Source organism: Ambystoma mexicanum, chromosome 2q, assembly GCF_040938575.1.
Source record: "Ambystoma mexicanum isolate Mex_15411 chromosome 2q, UKY_AmexF1_1, whole genome shotgun sequence".
In the NCBI taxonomy this organism is placed as follows: Eukaryota; Metazoa; Chordata; class Amphibia; order Caudata; family Ambystomatidae; genus Ambystoma; species Ambystoma mexicanum.
In genome coordinates this window covers 592,685,325-592,707,668 of record NC_090924.1, presented here as the reverse complement: position 1 = coordinate 592,707,668, position 22,344 = coordinate 592,685,325, and the positions used below count along the sequence as shown (strand labels likewise).

The window sequence follows — 22,344 nt, the reverse complement described above, 5'->3', positions numbered from 1 at the left end:
TGACCGCCGTGCTCTTTCCCGTTCCTGTGCGATGACGCTATTTCCGGTTCCGCAATTTAACGGTCACCGCTAATAGCGGTGACCGCTATTTGCATGTAGCGCGAGGGCGGAGGTGCTATCTGCACTATCGTGGAAGCCGGTAAGGGACTTTTAGGGGACTTTACCGGCATGGCGGTAGGTCATTAATGGCATGGCGCTATGCTCGTGTCCGCGTACTCGTGATCGTGCGCTATTAGCGCCCTCTTGCGAGGGCGGACACGTTAATAGCGCCATGCCGCTAATTTGCGGTTTTTACTGCACAACGTGTAATGAGGCCCATAGTCTTCCCCATCTTGATTATTGTCTTTGTTCCACTCTCTAAGCAACCCTATCCATACCCTGATAACTTGTCTAGACTGTCCTAATTTTCTGTGCACCTTGTTCTTGTTTACCAGTGTATGAGCTCTATTCTTTCCTTCACTTTATATTGTAAATCCTTAGTAATATTTGGAATATTTTAAAGTCATTCCCACATAGATCTAAACACGGCAGGAAAAGGTTAACGTCGCAAATCAATCTTTGAACGTACCGTGGCTTTCTTTAACAATATATTCTAGATAATTTAGTTTAAGCAAAATTTGCCTTTAATTTTTAAAACCGATTTTCTCTTTTGAACTGCTCCATTTTCCTAAAAAGAACCTCATTCCACCTTCCAAATCTCCCTCAATTCACCAGCTATAGCCCTCCTTTCACTTCTGCATTGTCCCTGTGCAGTGCGTCTATTACCCTGCCTAAAAACAGCATTCCGATTCAGTGTTTTTCACCCATTTTTTGAAAAAACGTTTTGGCATTTAAAACTGCAAGCAGAAAAAATTCAACTTTTCCATGTTTGAATTCGGCTGCACTGGGTTTTCAATTTCAATCTGTTTTGTGAACTGTATGCTTTTGTGATACCTTAACTTATGGTTGATAGTGATATAACAACCCTAATACTGTGATAAAACATATGTATATCCTTATTTAAACACATCTAATTATTTATTTGTCAAAATCTGAGTGTCATTTTAGGCCTTTGCCTATTTTGTGGGGGAAGGTCAGATTTTCATTATGTGTGCTGTTTCTTATCCCAGACTACCTGCTGCTTCCTTCTATCCACTCAGAATTCGATTATTGGTGGGTTGAGGGAACATTGCCAGGGGAAACCTTAACTTGGATGCTATCTATCCTAATTCAAAAGGTGCCCCTATTCAATTGTGCTTTGGATATGTCCTTGTAGGTTAACCAAGTGTATTTCAGTAGTTATATTGTAATCATCACCCCATTGGAGATTGCTGCCCACTATTAAAATTTGTGTGATGTTTGTGAATTCTAAAAATAAATAAATATTGTATTTTCAACCACCGGCCTGGTTCATGGTCCATTGTGACCCAGGGTATTTGTCAAAGGTGGTGTGAGACGGGTCCTGTACCGGCTCAATTTGAATTAGTTGAAACTAAAGAAAAAGCATTCCTATTGAGCACCACATCCCAAGCTAAGACCAAGTGTCCTGGTCCAGTGTGTGATGCCCGATTTGAATCATTAACAGTGTTTGTTAATGTATTTTTACATTCCGGGACCACCTACTCCAATAGGCTGACTCGCCTGTTTACTGTGTGGCTGCTGCGAGGAGGTACCAACGGGAAAGGTTTCCCTTCTTTGCATAGTCTCTTTTGGTTCCCACGTCGGCATGTCAGCCCTTCGTCGGTGCAACCACTGCCACTCTGCAGCACCGCGTCTCTCTTGGCCCTGCTTACGCACAGCTCACCTTCTCTTCACCGGAGTTACTCTACGATCCTGAAAGCCTCCAGCTCGTTACCAGCAGATGCTTTCCACTCTTACCACAGCTCTTCTCCTTGGGTTTGCCTCAGTCTCTGGACCCGGTCCCACTCTGCACACTCTGCAGCAGGTCTCCTCTCTCTCCTTCCTCGATCTCTCAGCTGCAGGTAACGTCCAGGTTCAAATGTCCCACACAGAAGATTTGGATGTTGACAAGTAGACTGCACGTTGCACTTGGTATCACATTCCCTCCACATTAACTCCTTGATCCTCTTCCTCATCCCAGCACTTGACGCTTTCTGAAACTTGGAGTCCATTGAATTTTCAGATTTTACATTACATTGTTGGACAGCATAATAATCACTGTAAACATTAGATGTTGGATATGTTCTATGCTTATTATATGAATACTGAATAGGGTTTTGTTTGAGCAAAGACGTTTTCAGAGTTTTATAATTAAAGGGTTCTGAATAATGACAAAAGGCCATAAAAAAAACTCTGGAATTAAGGGATCGTCCTCATAAAAAAGATAAATATACTGCATCTCTCCTGTTGGAGTCACCACTCTTCCCCCGACAGCCATCTCCTCCCATGTGATCCACCCTCAGAATACCACCTTCAGGGTCAGGCTCAGGTAGCGACTGCCTTCCCCTGGCCACATGGGAAAAGACTTTAGGCTGGGGATAATTGATGACTATGCAGGATTCATCACAGTCCCCACCACTTTCTTTCAATGTAATTTTTACCAAACAAATTACATCAAAAACAACTCATGAAATATATAGGGGCCAGGAGGTAAGTAGATAAAAGTGGTTGGGAGGGGGAAGGGAGATAAATATAGCGAAGAGAGAGTTTGGGGGGTCACAAGTTTGTTGTGTTTTTTGATGTCATTTCTTTGGTAAAAAATACATTGAAAAAACTCTGTTCGACAAAGGGACATAGAACCGATTAAATGATGCAGCACATTGTAATGAATCTGATGATGTCATCAACCTTCCCCGGCGGTGACCTCTCCCCATGTGGTCAGGGGATGGCAGCAGTTACCTGATCCTGACCCTGGGGGCAGCTATATGAAGGAGATCACATTGGGGAGACAACCTCTAGGAGAACATCATGGCGCCATCGGATGAGACATGGTATCCGCTTCTTTTGAGGATACCTACCCCATCCCTGCCTAATGGCATACTGTTACACCTCACTTCATCCACCTACAAAGGATGGTGAAGACCTTCTAATGAAAGCTGTATGTGAGTTGTCAAGATCAGACTTACCCTCTAGAATTAAAGAGAACACCTTCTCAACCTCTACTAACAAGTCACCCACAGCTGACTTGCCCGTAAAGAACAATTACCCAGACTTGACCTGTAAAACAAAAAGAAAGGACTTCTATTCCCAAAACCACCAGAAAACTGCAACGAGGAAGATGAACAGAATAATGCAGATCGACCAAGGCTACGAACACAATCTGCGCTCTAGTTGTTGCACGCGCATACTTGTGACCGGGGGATTTAAACAAGTGAAGCAGCTTACTGAGGCACGCTGCTGGAGGGAGAAAGCTGCATCACACTGGGAGATCCGACAGATGGGGGCTGGAGAGAGCCATGGAGCAGACCAGCTCAGGAACCAGAAACGAAAAGAAAGGGAAGCAGACTGCGAGAAGAAACACTGCAAAAACTCCAGAAGCCAACAGAGGGATCCTGGGCGTTTGCAGGGGTTTGGAGGCAGTCTTCGCCCTACTGGAGCCTGAAGACATGAAGCAGAAGAGCCCAGCAGAGACTGCCAGTGGCAGAGAAGCTGAAAGCGGATGCTTCAACCGATAGGGAAAACAGCTAGCAACTGTGACCAGCTTGCCACAGAAGAAGTAGAATATGCCGGCCAGAGCTGGTGAGTCCACCCGAGGGAAGCAGGATGCCAGGGTGTATTGGAAGGCATGCCAAAACCGAATGAGCACTAATGAAGGAGGATATGAGGGAGAAACAGCAAAAAAGTATTTCTTTGGAAGAAAGAACAGAAGAGAAACACAAGACTTTCAAGTTTGTGAGTGTATGAAATACACATGTAAAAAACGGTCCTGGCAAGATAATATACCAGGCAAATATAATATCAGAAAAAGCCAGAGACTATCCAGTTTGGAGGGTTGTGCAGAGCCCATATGAGAAAATCCCTGGAAGGGAAATATACCAGGCAAATTAAAGGTGTAAGAAAGATACCTATATGTGAAAGCCATGGCAGCAGATTACACCAGGTAGTTGCAAGTGTGCATCTAAGAAAGCCCTGGCAGGATAGTATACCAGGCAGTTGCAAGTGTGTGTATAAAAGAAAGCCCTGGTGGGGAAGTACACCAGGCAAGGATAATTTGACCATTGTATAGGAAGTGCATGACCTAAAGGATTGGTAAAAAGGCTCTGCTGATCATAAGCAGAGGAGTGAAAACCTGGAAGGTAAATACACCAGGAACCCTAACAGGAAAGACCGAGCCAAGTTGTTTTGGATACCAGTTGTATCATTTAACAAGAGAGAGAAGAGAAATCCAGGGGAAGGGAACAACCACCTGGAAAAAGGAATTCTATCTTGTTGGAACTTTGTGTTATGCATTTTCCTTTTTGAACATTTATGAACCATTCAAGACCAAAGACGTTACACCCTTTTCACTTCAGAGTTAAGTTAATTTAATTAAAATGTGAGGGCCAGAAAAGTACTTTGGACATGGGGCGGTTTTGCTTTGGACATTGTCACCGACAGACCCTTCATTTTGGTTTTAGGTAGGGAAAACACCTCTTAGAACAGGCACAGACAGGCATTTCCCCACTCCCTTTTATTTTAATAAAAGTCTTTCATCAAAACCATGACTCCCTTGTGTCCGAGTCTCATTTCTGGCTTCTCACAAAATCCACACTAAAAATAATGGAACATAATTTACTTTTGATCAAAACCTGACCACCATGGATTTGCATGGAAACTATCAGTTAAGTAACCAAAGAATGGACATGGCCCGCTTGCGAACTGGCCAAGAGATCCTTCACATGCCCCCTTTCAATGCACAGTAACAAAAACACACACTTTTTGCTTGGGAATGCAAGAGACGCCGATTACATGAGCAAAACCTAGGTATCAAATTACAGAATGCCCCCAGGATGAAAAAGCAATGACGAGATCCAGGAGCTTCATATTATCCATGTTGAAAGCTAGTCAATGAAATCAATCGAGCACAGAAGCTGGTCATGTGGAAAACTACAGACTACAGATATGTGACCAGAGGTGGTTCTGTCACATCACCCTTAGCTGGAAATTCTGCAGTCTTAAAAAACTGTTAACCAACCAAAATGCTCCCATTATAAGACACACACAGGTGAAACACAAAGTGCGTACAGCCCCAGTTACAACTCTAGCTTAAAGCTGTTAAGTGTTTGAAGAAGGAGACAAAGGCAAGAGGTTTGAGGGTGGAGAAGGCTGTTAGGAAGTTGGCGGAAGGTGTCAGGAGGAAAAGGAGATCAGGTTAACGTAGAAAGAAGGGTACAGGAGAAAGGTAAACACTGGATGAAAGTGGAAGGTACATACCAGGAGGAAGGAGGACCTAAGGTGGAGATTGGATGAAGTTGTCAGAAGGAACGGGGAGGAGTGAACATCAGAGCGAGCTTCAATGAGAAAAGGTAAGGATGAACCTCTGACATTGGAGGAGAGAGAGTAAGTAAAGGTGGAGGAGAGAAAGCACTGGAGGGGAGAGAGGCAAACCCTACAACCATAGGGTAGCCTAGAGTGGGTGAGGGAATATGCATGCATCGAGGAGGTTCAGGAGAAGTTAGTAGATAGGAGGAGAAAGGAAGTAGGACAAAGTCCATAGGTATGAGCATGTAATGAAGAAGTTAAAAAGAGAGCATGATCTAGAATCCGAGACAGGGAGGTGGCAAAAAGCGTAGGGTAGAGCCAAAGCAGATGCTCTGGGCCATTCTGTGAGAAGCAGGCTCAATCACCACTCTGTGCAGCCCTCCTGTCAACTTCTTTCCTGGACTTTAGACCACAGGAGGAGACTTTCCCAACACTATAGAAGCAGGAAGGTCACGAGAACATCACCTCACCCAAAGACTCAGAATAATGGAGAGAGAGATGCGTAAGGGCAGGAAGATACAAGAGACTTATTTGTTTTAAAACTTTTCATTTGCTTTAGGCCATCTCTCTATTTCTAGGACTTATCCAGTTATGACGAAGGAGCAGCCCCGGCTTGATAAGTAACTGGCAGTTCTGTTGCTTTCACTTTTGATTATCAGCGGCACATGCATCAATCAATAAGGCAAAAGGGGTGGACACAGAGCTCTCTAGTAATCATACTGAGTTTGTGTAGGGGTATTCGAGATCATTATAAAACCCATGGATTCCATGATATGAAATGTGAGGTTGTCAAGCATTCCTCAGCGTATCTGGTACACAACCATCTTCTCAAGAGAAAATAAATAAATGTCCAAGTATGCTTTTAAATCACCACCACTAGGTGAGGGTGCCAACTGCTAGTTTAAGACGTTTGGTGCCCCACCAGAGTGCTAAGTAAAGAACACAAGAAAGAAAAAGAACGAATACAAGAAAAAAAGAAAGAAAAAGACAGAAAATAAAATAAAGAAACAAAGAAAGAGGAAATTAAGGAAAACGTAAAGAAGGACAGAACTACAGAAAGATGGAATAAATGTAGGAAGAAATTCATAATGAAGGAAAGATGGAAAAAGAAAACATTCAATGAAGGAAAGAAGGTGTAAAAGAAAGGTAGGTAGAAGGAAGGACATGAAAAGATGATATGAGAAGAAAAGAAAGGAAAGACGATAAATGAAAACGGAGAAAAAAAGAATCAAAGAAAAAAAGAAAAGAATAAAGGAATAAGGATAGAAAGAAAGATGTAAGGACAGGAGGAACAAGGGTCATTGCAAAACATTCTACTTGTGAATGAATAAAAATGTGTAACAATACACTTCAGAGTTAAATTTGTTTTCTACAGTAAAGTCTACTATTGATAGGTTGCAACAGCAGGCGTTGACTTTCATTGTTGAAGCAATAGTCCTGCATCAAGTCTATTTTGTGACCGACGGTATGACGCTGTGTGAGGCAGTGGGAAAGATGGCAGCCCCCAGACGCCATCACCAGGGCTCATTTACGTGGCTATTTAACATTTTTGTACACGTTCCTATGTGGTAATTATAATGTTTTAAAACAAATGTATTGTATTTAAAAAGTAACATGCTGAAACAATCTTTTAAACGCATACATTTATCTCTAAACAGAATAATATGCCTGCAGTTCAACCAGAAACAACGTGTTCAAGAATGAAGAGCCCACAAGAGAAAAAGCTGCTGAACATTTGCCATCAACCACAAAACCGACAAGAGACGACAAGGATGCTGGGGCAGTATATGTTGTAAAACAATACCGGCCATTAATTTCTGTCAAAGTTGTTAGTGAAACGAGGACATCTTTAACCAGCAAAACAAGAGGCAGTTATAAATGCTGGAGAGCAAGGGATTACGCAGGAGAGCCACAAAACCTTGTTATATGTGGACACTGTAAAGGAGGATGAGAAAGACAGAGGCTGTTAAGACATAATTGAAATGGGGGCGTGATATCAAAGCAAACATTAAGGGGCTAGTCTAAAGTCACCCATGTGCTAACATCACCCATGATATAATGTATTATGTGAATGAACGCAAAAATCAAAACTGTTGATTAATTGTCTCTTTATTTTATTTTATGTTTCTGTGCTTTGCAAATGTGACCGAATGGTCTGTTTTATGACTATAAATATATGAAATATTTGTTAGAATTGAGCCTCCCATCTCTTTATATTTGTTAAAAGAAAGATGATGTTTCTGTATACATACATGGTTTGAGACCTAAGTTTTGTTGCCTCCGGTGTGGACATCGAAAGGTAGCTTGTTGTTATCCCCTTTGGCTTATACTCCAGGCTTTTAAGAGGATATGGAGAGGATATAAGAAATCTAAGAACAACGATTTGACGTCGATGCCACTGCGACAATGGCATCCCTGGAAAGCAAAGACAATGAAGTTAAAAATTAGGTATGGCGCAATCGTTAATGCATCCTTTTACTAATAACCCCTTGAATTATTAAAGATGGCATTAGCCCTAAACGTAAGAGGTGTATTGGGCACTCTTACTCCCTAAAAATAGACAAATACTCCTAAAAAATAAAAATAGGGAGTATAAAAACTCCCAACAAAAATAGGAAAGAGACAAGTAGGAGCCTGCCCCCTACTTTCATCCACACAGCTTCATGGGTATGTTTAGACCAGTAGTACAAGTAGTCACCAAGGGAGAAACTCTTATTACTGCCTAAAAATATTTATTACAAAGCATTTCTGTTCTACTGTAAAAACATTTTACTTGCTTACTAAATTGGTCCCATTTGGAACGGGAATAACTTTTTTACTCCCATAAAAATAATTTTACTCACAACTTTTAAAAAACTAACTCCAAAATCCTATCTGGAGCACAGGGCAGCATCATGTTATTTTTCCCTTTTTATCCAGCAAAATATTGAAACAGAAGCACTTTGTGCGAGTGGTATTGCTATTGCAGTTATTAAAAAGAGGGTCATCACTAGCCTGTTCAGTCTGTTCAAAAGAAAAACATGTGAACTATCAGCATGCACATGTACATACACATTGTTTTAACTTTAACGGTGTGCACTGTGTGTGAGCGTAACAGATATATACAGAGCCCACCATAGCACAGATAAACGTTATCAGCTTTTTAACAAAGGTAAGGGAGCAATGCAATGGCGACTTCCAGAAAAGGCAACTGGGTGGGGCTCTGCCATTTGCAAAAACCGCTGGATTAATTTGCACCCTGTACGAAATAATTAACTTGGGCATGAAGCGTTGAATCGATTCCCCGGTGGTGGCATGGGGGTGGTCTGGGGTTTTTGCATCCAGTAGTTTTTAAAATTTCCCAAAATTATAGTGATATCTCCCATGGTGCTTTGAAACAGAGCAGTTGACAAGATTTTCAGAAATTAAAAAGCAGCAATTTTCCACAAAATTCTATTGTGTGAAGGAATCATGAAGCAAGAGAGAACAGATTCAAAAGTCATAAAAAAGTTTTATTAACTTAAACATCAGGATGGTTAAAGGCCTAACTTGCCCTATGCTAAGGTGGGAAAAGTGGAATTTAAAAGTCAGTTTGTGTCCAAAACCTATACTTGCCCTCACAACTAAAGACAAACAATGTGTAGGGATCGCATCAGTAAAAAGAACTAGTGTTCCAAATAAAGTTCTGAGCTTCTTCCAGCTCCTGGCTTACTTTTTAGCTCCGCTTCCCAAGTTTAAAGCACTTCCACAAACTCTTGGGGTTCCCTCCCCCAAGTTCAAGACAGTTCCACAAAGTCTCGGTGGTGCCCTTTCTCAAAGGATTGGGGTCCTCCCCAACCCTCTTACCATGGGTAACTTCTCTGGTTCACCAACAGACGTCTTTTAAAGCATCAGTCTTTCCATGTAATTTTTCATTGCCTTGCTCCTTTTGATATCAACACACTTGACGACTCCTTTTTGTTTTTCATGCAGGGCACTTGGTCTAGGCGCTGTTGTGGGACCACACTGTCCCCACATTACAGGTCATGTAACCGATACCCCTTTCTTGGCTTTTGTTGTTTAAAACTGCTCCAATGCAGGGGTTCCCTTGGTCTAGATGCAGTTTACAGACCACACGGTCCACCCATTACAGGTCACGCAACCAATACCCCTTTTCCATGTTTTACCAACAATTGTACACTGCTTCCCCTTGACAGTGAAGAGTATTTCTTGTATCAGGATTATTTTCTTCCAACACTTTATCGTGGCTAGCTTGGTCACCATTCACTTAGTTACACTTCTCTGGCTCTTGCCAATACAGGTTTCCTCTTAACTAGTAGTTCCTTGACCACTTTGCTTGTGTCAATACTTGTTTCTCTTTTCACACCCTTATTGGGATTTTACTTGCTTTGTCAACACTTGTATTCCAATCAATTCACTCTTTGGTATTTGCCACTTGCACAACGTGGCTTTCATTCCATGCAAAACATGCTGATTATCGGCTTCGTCTCTGTGCAGCATTCAGAAATGCTTATTCAATCATACTTTCACGTTGCTTTTATTCTGTACGGTATTCAATAATGCTTTCAGTTTGTTCAGTATTCAAAACTTATCTGTTTCACCTTTGAAACCACCTTCACTTCATTCAATATTATAAGCACTCACTTCAGTATTCAAAAGTGCTTATGTCAGTTTCCAAAACGATTGGCATTCCAGAAAGTCTTATTTCAGGTTCTTCAGAGCGCCTGGTATGAGTGTTTTCCTGTCTGCATTCACCGGCTTCATGCATCAGATCCTGTCGGCTTTGTTCCATTCCTCATTGTGCCTGTCCAGCTTCCACAGTCTCTGCTCTTCTATCGCTGAGCTCAGGGAGAGAGCCACTTTCTGAGGTCTGCGGCAACCAGAGTGAGTTGGCGCCCCAAAGTTCCTGCTTGCGCCTGAAACGGAGGGGCGTAGGACTTCTCAACCTTCTCTGGGCGTGCCTCCATGTCTCTGGGCCTTGCCTGATGCGGCTTCCCAAACTTGCATCTCCCGCTCCTGTCTCTCTGGTTCACCAGCTTCCAACTCCAGCCGGCTCCACGCTCCAGCCTGCTGTGCGTCTCTCTCTTGTGAACATTCTGCATTCGTATGTCTGATGAGCTTCCTAAGTGACCAAAGGTGGTGGTCATTTAGTCCAATTGCTGGCTATAGCCAAAGGGACATGCCTGGCTTCTCCAATTGAAATCCTCCATAGCCCTCTTCTTCGTCTCAGTACCAGACTGGTGTTTGGGGAGCGTTGCATAAAAGGAATTATTGACAACTCTGTCTTCTCCTCATTTTGGTATTTGGCTGACAATTATCTGAATTAACAGTGTGAAGCTGACAATAACCTATAAGGTTGTGGGAATCAAGGGTTCATTTTGATAAGGAAATGTGGGATACCATGTCTCGCCTAAGGTTGCCCTCTCCCTACTCCCCAAGGAACCTCCACCCAGGTGATGCTCCCTCCCTTCTCCACCCCCAGTGTCAGGATCCAAAAGCAACGGTCTTTCCCTGGCCACCTGTGAAGAGAATCCATGGGGAGTAGGTGTGAGGATTACCTCAGGTATCTCACAATTGCTAATAACTTTTGACTTGCTGGATGGATTTTGATGAAATTTTCAAAACAAAAAGTTTGTTATAAAATTAAAAAGGTTAGTAATAATAATAAATCTTTATTGTGATTTAGTTCACATTAAGAACTTTACACAACATTCAATATACCATCAGACAAATCATCGAAAAATTCGTAACACATGTGCAATAATCAGACATACGTAACAACTATAGGTCACAGTAAAACAAAGTTTGATAGAATGCATATTTTAAAACGGCATTTATAAAAGCTCAGTGGGTAATGATAAAAAGAACATGCCAATGAATGTTCACATTCCAACAGTGTTCCTACGATGATATCTTCTGCATCGCCATCTGTATGGCACTACATTCAGGTTCACTATCTGTAGGACAGGTTTTTATTTATTTGTTTGTCCACAATGAAGTCATCAGGGAGATTACCCGAAGTCTTCCTTCTTCAAAAAAGAGTGCCCATGGGGCACTCCAGGGACAATTATAGTCAAACTGAGGGCAGCACCGTGAGGTTGTTGAGAAAGGTATGACTAGATAGTCACTACAATGGTAAGAGGCGATAAAAGGATAGATGCACACTGAAGCATTAATATACAGCAAGACCACTCAATTCTTCCATAATGAGATATTAGAAATCAACGTTCAGCTTCACATACAAAGTCTAAGTCATAAGAGGGATAATTGTCCCCAAGCTAAACATGCACCGCAGTTGGTGCAGAGCAAGCCCATCACACATACCATTGCCTTCAACTTCCCTACTTCCTTCTTACCATCACAAAATAACACTCATATCAGAAATGGATCAGCTGAACTGCCTTCTACACTGCGTTCATAACATTTTTATTAGCTTATCCAAGTGTAAACTGGGAAAATAACAGATGGAGTAGTATAGACTGTGAATGACCCACCTAGGTCAAATACATTTTGACGTGATGCCATACTCGCAGCAGAGCAATTTGCAAGGAGAGAGAATTGGTATTCAGGCATCTATCCCAGAAGGAATCCGTAGGAATTGCCTCATACCTATGCACCTGGGACTCAAAATTATTCATGTATATGTTACCCAGTTTTACACACTGGCAGAGCACATGTCTAGCTGTTTCAGGTTTGTCAGCCAGGGAGCAAATATGGCAGATTCTCTCTGCCGCTGCCAGAACCAGCAGAGGTCCTATTGTGCTTACTGGCAACTGATTTGTACAGAGTTTAAGTACAAAGGTCCTGCTATCAGGGTGCAGCAGATAGGGTTGGGTTTTACGATAACGGTGCACCACATGAGACACTTCCTCATAGCCTTTTAGTTTGGCCAAATGAGTATAGTTCTTACACCAATCCCATCTGTCAAACATTTTTCCAAAATATTTTTTTAGATGTATAAATGTGATATCCCGATTAGGGTTGTAGGTCCAGCCAATCTCTTCAAATCATTTCTTTTTTTTTTTTTTTTTAATTTCATTTAGTTTGTACAAAACTTTTTGAAAAGAGATTTCCCATGGCCCACCCACAGTGTGGGGAGAAGTTCCGTGGTGTCAGCAAGCCACGAAGAGCAGCTGGTCTCTGGGGCTACTTAAAACCAGTTAGCAGCCGCTTCTGGACTCCCAGATCCCATTCGATCGGTAATGTTCCAGGATGCTTTTTTTTTTATCCTATTTCGCCTCACAACTTCTACGGTACACCATCGTCTTAGGGCCCATTTTTTGTCGTCTTTCTTATCCAACTTTGAGTAGTATTTCCAGTTTTTGTAGAAAATTTGTTAACCCAAAGATTTCTTTTTCCCTGGGATTGTGGAATTTGCGCCATAAGTCCTCTCCACATAATGTGTCATACTGTAGTACCAGGCTTCCTAAGTGAACAGATCCGAGATCTTTCAGACTTCCACAATACAGTGTGAGGTGTTTGAGAGTCTCATTTTGTTTCTCGCAAAAGCGACATTTAAGCATTGCTGTTGCTTTTCGTGCTCTTGTCGCTTGACTCACTCTTGTGTTGAATAAGTTTAAATGAAATTTCATGTAGGTCATTCTGTGTCGAGCATTGGGTGTCTTTATCAGGTATTGCAGCAACTGTTTACGGTCTTTGGCTTCAGTGGGTGCATCATCAAAAGTTTATGACGATTTTGCGCGTCCACTGTTAGACACCAGTCCTGTTCCCATAGTTTTTTCTTAACAAGGGTTGGGTTATTTTGCAGTGTAAGTTGGTCCGTGCCAAGTTGCGTTAGCTGATTTTTACAGCCAGCTGCCCATCTGCACAGCACGGTTTCAGAGTTGCCTTTGAGCGCTTCCTGTAAGATCTTAAACTACGAAGTACAGTCGTCTATGATTATTTTCCGATAGATGGATAGCATGTTCCATAGCACTCGTGCCTGCAGAGAGATAAGGTTTAATTCATATCTGACGCACGCACTCGAGATTCCTTTCTGTATGTGCAGGACTTGTCTCCAGTATTGGTTTTCCAACTGTGGCCACAGGGTTGCAGGAGCTCCTAGGGCGCTTTGCGCGCCATAAATGAGCGTTGGAGTGGCTTTTTGGTTATAGTGAGCTAGCACTGGTAGTAAGGAAAATTTTCCGAATTTTTTGTTTATGATGATCCCTTGGCATGCTAGTTGTTTGCATTTTTGTAAGGGTGCATCATTTATGTTGCTGTTAAACCAGACTCCTAAGTATTTGGCCTTTTTCACACATCTCAAGTTGTCGTTACACAGCCTCCATTTCGGTGTAATTTTGGGGTTCCGTTTGTTGTTTCTTGTGAAATCTTGGAGGATTATTATTTCCGACTTTGCAGGATTGATTTTCAATTTGTTTTCTTTTACGTAACCTTCTAGTGCAGCAAGCTTCCTAGATAGTCCAATTGGGGTTTGGTCCAGTATAGCAATGTCATCTGCATATAACAACCAGCTTACAGGCATCCCATTAATTTTTGGGGGAAATGATGTGACAGCTTCAAGGCTTTCTCCAATGTCAGACAGGAATAGGCCAAACAGTGTGGCTGCCAACGGGCAGCCTTGTTTCACACCTTGATTTGTTTTTATAGGCTGACTCAGTGTTCCACGAGAGTCCAGCCTTACTTTGAATTCTGTGTTAGAGTGCAATTCTTTTATTGGTTGGAGTAAGTTTTCCGGGCAATGCCATTTTTTCAACTTTGTCCATAACAACTCTCGATCAATAGTGTCGAAGGCGCTAGACAGATCAATGAATGCAACATATATCTTCCTGTTTTGACAAATAACTTCGATCTTCAGGAAGTTCAGGATGGTCAAGTTCAGCCCACAGCCGACTCCTTTTACAAATCCTGTTTGACGGGGATCGTATCTTTTGGAGTCTTTAATCCATTTGAGTAGTTGGATTTCAAGCTGTGTTGCAAAGATTTTCCCAATAATGTCAAGCACGGCTATCGGCCTATAGTTCTTGGGGTCTGTTCGATCGCCCTTTTTAAAGATCGGTACCACAATGGTACTCCTCCAAGACGCAGGTATAGTTCGCGACTGTAGTATTGATCTGAATAGGGAGTGACAAAATTCCGCCCATAAGTCTGGATATTGTTTCAAGTGTTGATTGGTTAGGCCATCTGGGCCAGGTGCTCCTGAGGTACTCAGTCGGACAATGTTGTTGTATATGTCTTCTTTCTTTATTACAACTGACCATTCCTGCTCTTGACATGGGGCTATTATGGTCTTTATTGAATTGTTATTAAAGGCCCCTGTGTAGTGGCTTACCCATGTATCTTCTGGGGTCATGGATTTTGTAATTGCACCCTGAGGGGTAGAGATATTATTCAAGTAACTCCAGAAGTCGCTTGTGTTCCTGTTTGCGAGCGCTTTCATCATGTGTTCAGCATCTCTTTGCACCATTATGTGTTTATGACTGATTAGCCAGTTCTTGTAAGTCTGTTTCAGTTGTTTTGCCTTGTCTAGGTTGCTGCTGACTCTTATTTTTGAGCAGTCTTAAGGATTTTCGGAGATTTTTTTTCTTTAAATTAAGCTCTGCATCCCATGCATGTACCTGTTTGAAGTCTGCTTTAGCATTGCCGGAGCACTTTTCTCTGTAGGTCTCTAGTAGAGTTGTGTATTCAATTTGTTCTTTCTCTGTTTTTTCTCCCAATGCTTTGCACAGTGAGCTCACTTTGTTCGCATTGAGTCTCAGTCGATTACGACCCGGTCCAACTTCAAGAGGATATTTTGAAAAGGCAGTTTCACGTCCACTTTTATATGACTTCAAGTATAGCTTTAGTATGCAGTGATCGCTGAACTCCATTTCAGTAATGGTTAGATGGGATACTTCACGTCTCAGCGAATCGTCGGCAAACATATAGTCAATTATCGATCTAAAGTGGTTTCTTCGCCAAGTTGGTTGGGCGGGAATATCTCCTATTGTTTGCCCATTCAGCATGTGGAGATTCCACGCCTTCATTTCCGACAGCCAGCGTGTAGCGGCTAATAGGGCATTTGTTTCTTTCTTGTCATAGGCAGTATGGGTTTTGTCAATCATACAGTTTATGTTGAGATCTCCACATATAATGATGTGCGTTTCTTTATCATTTCTTTTGCTGTTACAAATGAGTTCTGAGATGGTTTCTAGAAATCGATCGAGGTCTATAGCTAAGTGTTGCCAATATATGTTTATCAACATAAGTTGATTTGCTTTCTTCATTGGTCTCACAGGCAATTGGATTTTGCATACCTGTAGGTACGCAGACACATTGGTTGCAGACAGTATGCGAACTTCACTTTCAATTTTTGCAAAAATTGCCATTCCTGACATGGGGCGTCCTTTGGTTCCTTTAATGGCTGTGTTGAAGGCGATCTCAAAGCCATCTGCAATGGGAGGTTCCGTTAGCCAAGTCTCCTGAAGACACAGTAAATCTATGTCTTTCAGGTCGTTTGGGATTTCTTCAAACAAATGCGTATGCCCGCGTGTATTCCATGACGCTATACATAAATTGCCATACGCATTTGACTTTTGGCGTTAACAGTTTTTTGGATTGTTTATGGTTTTGGCGAACCAAGACCAGTCAAGATCTTCATATCGTGAAGTGGGTTTCCTCCCGCTTGTAGAGTTGAGAGGCCCCATCATTGTTGTGATTGATTCGTCCGGTGTCTTTAGAGTAGCATCATCAGGTAGCCTCCTTAGGATGACAGGTTTAATCTCTGTGCTGCAATCTTCTGCTAGTGATGCGGGATTGCTTCTTGATGTGGTTTTGCCTCTTGATGGCAGTTGTTTATCCGGCAGATGTTCCGACTCTTTGAGAGTCTGAATCTCGTTTATGTCGAACCCCATCAAATTCATTGTGGCACCGGTGTTCAGAAGTGAGTCACAAATGATTTTTGACGCTATGTGTAGAATCACACAGTCGTTATTTTTTTCATCTTCAAATTCCACAATTTGAATGTCGTCGGACGTGATGGTTCGCAGTTGCGGAATGCGATGTAATAATCTCATCACATTTTTCCTGTTTAGGAGGAGACCATCTTGTTCTCTCACTATTCTTTCCAATCGCAGCATGTATTTCCCCATTTTCTTATTACTTCGCAATTGGTTACCATGATCTTTCCCGCCAGCGACATTAAGTCTTGCGATGGACCGTGTGTTTTCAGTCGCGAGTGAGTACATATCATGGAGGCTCTTTTTGGGTGGTGATGGGTCTTTCAACATTCGTTGGACTAAGAGATTGTTGTTTTTCCGGATTTCAGTTCCGGGTTTACTCCTGGTAGATAGGCAGATTTCAGATATATCAGCATCCATTAAGGCCATTTTAGCCTCCAGGGCTAAGAGGTTTTTCTCGTATTTTAGGAGATCCGTGTTACGAGAGGTGCGAGGCATGTCAAGCGATTCACGTTTCTTTAGGGCTATGATTGAGGCTCTTCTTGCTTCTAGCGTGATGCACTCTGGGACTCTGTTTTCTGGACAAATTGGCCTGCTTCCAGCTTGACTCAGCATGTCCATTGTGACGCATCTAGGTTGGTTTGTTGACTTCTTCACAGCTATGTAGCAGGATTTTGGGGCTGATTTGCTTATAAGGTGATCAGGCTGATAGTGTTTTGAGGATGGCAATTTCTCTTTACTCGGTATTGAACTGAGGTCGATGTTTATAGCAGCACCTGGTGGTGCGTAGTCTTTATTTCGAGCCGCCTCGGACACAACGTTCTCGACTTCTGGATCATCCTCGCAGTCCTCGTACGTTGAGAGGTCAAGGAGATCCTCTGAGGAACTCTGAGTTTTAGTGGACGGGGATCCGGCTGGGTCCTTTGTGGTTCCCAAACCTTCAATTTGTTGTGCTTTGGTTACTTCCTGGCTGTTTAGTTTGTCAATTATTGAAGGAGTCTTCACGTTGCCAGAGATGGACTTTACTGGGACGCCGGCGTTTTGCTTGTCAGGTATTGTTGTGGAAAAGCCTTTTATGTTCCTTAGAAAGGAGCGCACACTTGATCTTGTTTGGGTTTTTCTTTTCTTGGTGTTTTTCGATTTTTTACCCATTGTGGGCTCTCTCGCTTTGGTAGCTGCATTGGAGTCTAATGATTTTGAAAAGATGGAAAACATTTCTTTGGAGATGACGGCCACATTGTTCATTTGTTCACTTCCAGAGCCGTTCTCATCCTTCTCATTTGATGGATTCACTAAATTTTGGTTCTGGACGGCCATACTAAGAACCTCTTGGGAGGCAGGTGTGTCAGGACTGGCGCCAGAGAATATGGAGGGCTCAGGTGTAAGATGGTTGGCAAGCCCACGATGCTCATCATGCAGTTGAGATGGGTTTATTTCCATGTCACCTTCCGGGTTTCGAGAAGCACAGTCTGATGAAGCATTTCTCTCATTCAACGGTTCTTCACCGCTTTTCCTTGTAGTTTTGTCTTTCAGGGAGGTGACATCGTTAGGTCAATTTAGTTTTTGTTTACATTTCATGGGTACATTTTTTTCGCCACTCTCTTCACTCCTTGACTCTTTCATGTTACTCTGTCCGACATTCCCTGTGTCTAGAGATGTGTAACAAGTGTCTGGGTTGGGTGCGTTAACAACCTGTGTCACCTCCTCAGTCGCTACACAGGAGTCTTTGTTCTCTTTTGGAGCTAGCCACTTACAGGAAGTGTGTGACTTCTGTAGTTTTAGTAATCCAATGGCTTCACGAGCTACTTCTGCGAATAGTCGTTTGTCGGACGCACTGTTCTTAGTGTGCTCCGTTATTATCCTTACATTTGCTTCAGTTCTTAAATGTTCATCTAGCTTCGCTTGTTTCATTAAATTTAGTTCTTGTTCCACGTTTATCATTTTCGAGTTTAACATAGCCAGGAGCGTGGATTGGTCCTTGATGTTCTCATTCAGTTGTTCATATAATTTCACATATGGCAGCATCGATGTAGTGTGTGCGGCCATTATCAGAGTGTTTAACTCTCTTGTAATTTCTCCCGATAGACACTCCGCCAAATACTGTGTTGAAGCACTAGCCTTTTCTTGAGTGCTTACCTTTGATTAATCAGCTTTGTGTTTCCTTCTGTGTAGTTTGCATTTCTTTGAGCGCAAATCAACAGGGGGGGAACCAGCTAGGACTAAGGAAGGGGTACCATCATGTGTGGCTATGATTTGGAGAGCTGAGTCGCTTACATCCGCATGTCTTTTTTGTGAAACTGGCAGCTGATCGCTGTCATCGTCATTCATAGAGTCGGTTCTTTTCCTTTTCGTCAGTGGGTTCGCCCACAGGATGCTCTTTTGATTTTTTCCTCGTGTTGTGGTGGGAAGGGAGACAACGTTCACCTTCACGGGATTAGGTGCACAGCTCTCCTGTTCGTTTAGTTTTGAGGACTCATGAATTTCAGACAATGGAGGTTTAGCTGTGTTCTCAGAGCTCTGTTGGCTTCCCAATCTGATGTTAATTTCAATAAGGTCTTTTAGGACCTTGTCCGCAACGGCGATCGAGCTCCGCTGGTTAGAACTTGTCCCAGGGCTAGAGACTTGGTCCAAAAAGTTAGCCGAACTGGGCCGGTCCGTTCTATTTGCGGTGCCGGATTCTACTTGCAAGTACCTTAATGGGTTCGCACTGTCGAGACCGATTCCACATTGTGGGTTCAACAGTGCTTTGGTTTCAATATGGTCATGCGCGATTGTGTCGTTTTCGTTGGCGTCCGCGGGGCTCGCCGTGGAACTGAGCCAGGCGGGGGGCCATGCTTGCGCTCCAACGGTGTAGATCACATGCCCCTCCACTATGTTGTGGCCCCCCGCTAGACCCTTCTTGTTATTTGCCACTGCTAGACCTGCCAGGACTTGTAGGGGCTTAACACATGGGGGCTCGCCTGCGCCCTCGCTCTCTCGACTGTGAGTTGTGTATGTTTGTTGCACATTGTTGTGCAATCGTCTGCCAGCTTCAACATCAGTCTCGCCTTCTGAAAAGACGTCTGGAGCTGTGTACCTATAGTGGTCACCCACCGGGATCAGGCCATAAGCTGCGTGCCTTAGCATTAGTGAAGGTAAATTCATTACAGTTTTTGGGGAGTTTGTTGGGCAGCAGTCAAAGAAGGGTTCAGTGCTTATTGGGGATATGGAAGGAGTGGAGGCGCTTACCCTTTTGCGGTGTTTGCCGTTGCTTGCCATATGGGGCGCCCATGGCTCAGTGGTCCCTCCTCCACCGGCTGCCAGGATGCGCCTCTGTTGTCTTGTAAGCGGGTGTGCTACGTCACCTCCTCCTTGAAGGATCGCAACTTCTTCCATAATCAACCCTGAAGGGCCGGGCTCCAGCGTGGTCATAAAGGTTTCCTGTTCCGACTGCACTGAGGGTGTAACCGTGCACCCCGTGCACCCCTGGCAACACTCTGCTTCACTCCGCGTCGCTCCGCGACCGGAGCAGAGTCTTTAAGGCTGAAAAAAGGACTTCCTTGTAAAACGAAGCAGATGGGATCCAAAAGCAGCGTTTCCAACACTGCCAACACTCTGCTTCACTCCGCTTCATTTCTCATTGAGAGATTGAAAGTTAGATCCCGAAGAGAGCTTTTCGGAGTAGAGATTCCTAACCACTGCCACTAGCAAATCACATCCTGGTTTGGATCGGGACTTCAGGTACAAATATCCTCTCGCCCGACTCACCATTCCATCCAGAGAGGTGAGGCCAAGTTCCAGACATAAATATTCCATAGAACACAATGGTCCCATGTTCAACATGGCTCGCCAGAATAGGCCTTCCAAGATGTTAAGCCAGGAAAAATCCTGCATGACCAGGACTTCAAGTGCATATAGCAGCGCTGGAACAAAACATTGTTTGTAGAGCAGGAAGATTCCGGCCAGTGAAAAACCTGCATGCCCCCCTGCAAACTTACATGCCTACACCATTAATTGCTTAGCTCTGCAGACTTTTTTGATCGTAGTCGGCTCGCACACTGACCTCCAGGCCCAAGAATGCGTACAACTCAACGTAATCAATAGTGCCAAGCGTCGTGTCCATCCGAGTCCTATTGACCACATTTCTGGTGCCCAGCATAACATTGGTCTTTTCCAGATTGATGATCAGCCCCAGTTCTTGGGCATACAGGGACAGTTCATTAAGTAGAGTCTTCATTCCTTCTAAGTGAGGTCAAAAAGGACTGCATCATCCGCGTAAAGCATCCCACACTACGGGCAGAGAACCAATCCTCAGTGGAGAGTTTGCCACTCCAAGCAAGCGCGGGAGGAGATCCGCTATATACAAATTATATATAATGGGGGCAGCAACACACCCCTGTTGATAGGTATGGGGTCAGTAACTCCTCCCCCGTGATCCAGCCGTACTCTAGCGTTGTTATTGCTATGTAGCAGGAACAACATGTGCACAATCCAGTCTGGGCAATTTAAGGCCCGTAGCTCAGCCCATAAGATGTCCCTGTCGACCTGGTCGAACACAATATTAAATCCACAAAGGCAACATACAGTGTTAAATCTCTGCGAATGGTATGTATAATCTGGTATATTGAGAATGAGATTTTTAGTTACCCAAGTCTGCAGTTCCCTATGCACGAGTGAGGTGAAAATCTTCCCGTGGTGTCCAACATTAACAGTCGATAGTTGTTTATTTTGGTACAATCTCCTTTTTTGTGAACTGGGAGAAGGACGGACTGCTGACTAGAAGAAGGGATGGACCTGGTTTTGCAGACTCTGGAAAACTAAATGTATAATATTTGTGCCCAATTTTCAGGGTCCCTTTTAAGTACCACATTACCGAGACCGTTCGGGCCGGGAGCTCTAGATCCCTTGAGCTTTGTAATGGACTCCACCAGAATCCATTGGCTCAGCGGAAATGGCCAAGATCTGCTTGAGTCAAGTGTGTTAACCAATGTTAGAATTAAAGAACTTGTCCGCGATATGTTCCATCCATATGGCCCCCTGTATGGGGTTATGGGTAATAAACAATCTGTCCCCTCTTACAGTCACCAGGGTCCTCCAGATGTCACCTTTGGAGATAATAGCACTTACTAATCTCTGCCAGGTGATCCGCCTTATTGAGAAACGGTAGCGCTTTAGCCAAGTTCCAAAATTCGCCTTGTTCTTCCTAATCTCCAGTCGCGTTTGAGGAAGAAGACCCCGGCTTCGACCGTGGGCTATCAGAGCTCAGATGGTCCGGCGCATCTTGCGTTTAGCATCGCGTATGTTTAGATCAAAAGTTTCATTTGGCTTGTTTTTCCTGCAGAATCCCAGGGGGCACACGAATTGGCCGATTGTATGGGTCAATTCGTGGATCCAATTTTCTATTGCTCTAGGGTCCATACCTCTGAGCCTGGCACACTCTACCGTGTCTCTGGGAAATAAGATGGCATTCATCTTAGAGATTTTTTTGTGACTACAGCTTACTCTGTTGCCCACATGATTGGTTCCTTCTTCCCCATACATGTTAATTTTCCCATGAGCCATCCTATTTTATAGCTCCAATGTTAGGATTAAGTGATCATTGTTGCCATTCGCTAACACTTTAAGTGATAGCACTCGCTCTAAGAGTTTGTAGTTACCCGCCATATAATCAAGGGCGGCCTCCTTGGTACCCAACTTCCATGTGGTGTTTCCAGGCTGGTCATCTGTAGTGCGTCCATTGAGCAATGTGGGATCCCGATCATCAAAGAAATTCAACCACTGTATCCCCTTGTGATTAGATCTATTATGTGTCATAGTGCATCGTTCAAATACATTTTGGAAGGTGCCACCTCCATCACGGTCGACACAACTGGCGTTCCAGTCACCACATAGGAGGACAGCATTATTAGGGGAGGCAGTGCACCATTTTAATAACAGAGCATCTCGCTCCTCAAACAGCCCCTCAGAAACCTCAACACCCTGAAGGTCATAAATATTCAGCAGCAGCAGGTTCAGGGGAGTTGAATCTTCTGTAGGTTGAACGATTTCAACTGCTTAGAGGTTGCCACTGGGGGGACCTGATGCGATT

The 22,344-nt window shown here is 43.4% G+C and overlaps 1 protein-coding gene across 2 annotated transcripts in view; it reads right to left on the bottom strand.

Annotated features, from left to right (window-relative positions):
• Positions 1-22,344, bottom strand: part of EXOG (exo/endonuclease G) — a 590,322-nt gene that overhangs the window by 316,459 nt on the left and 251,519 nt on the right. The window contains exon 4 of one of the 2 annotated variants that reach the window (XM_069647735.1): positions 7,653-7,815. The exons of the other annotated variant lie outside the window; for it this stretch is intronic. Within the exon in view, the coding sequence (XP_069503836.1) occupies positions 7,653-7,815 (163 nt within the window). The remainder of the gene's footprint in view (positions 1-7,652; positions 7,816-22,344) is intronic. 2 annotated transcript variants of the gene reach the window in all.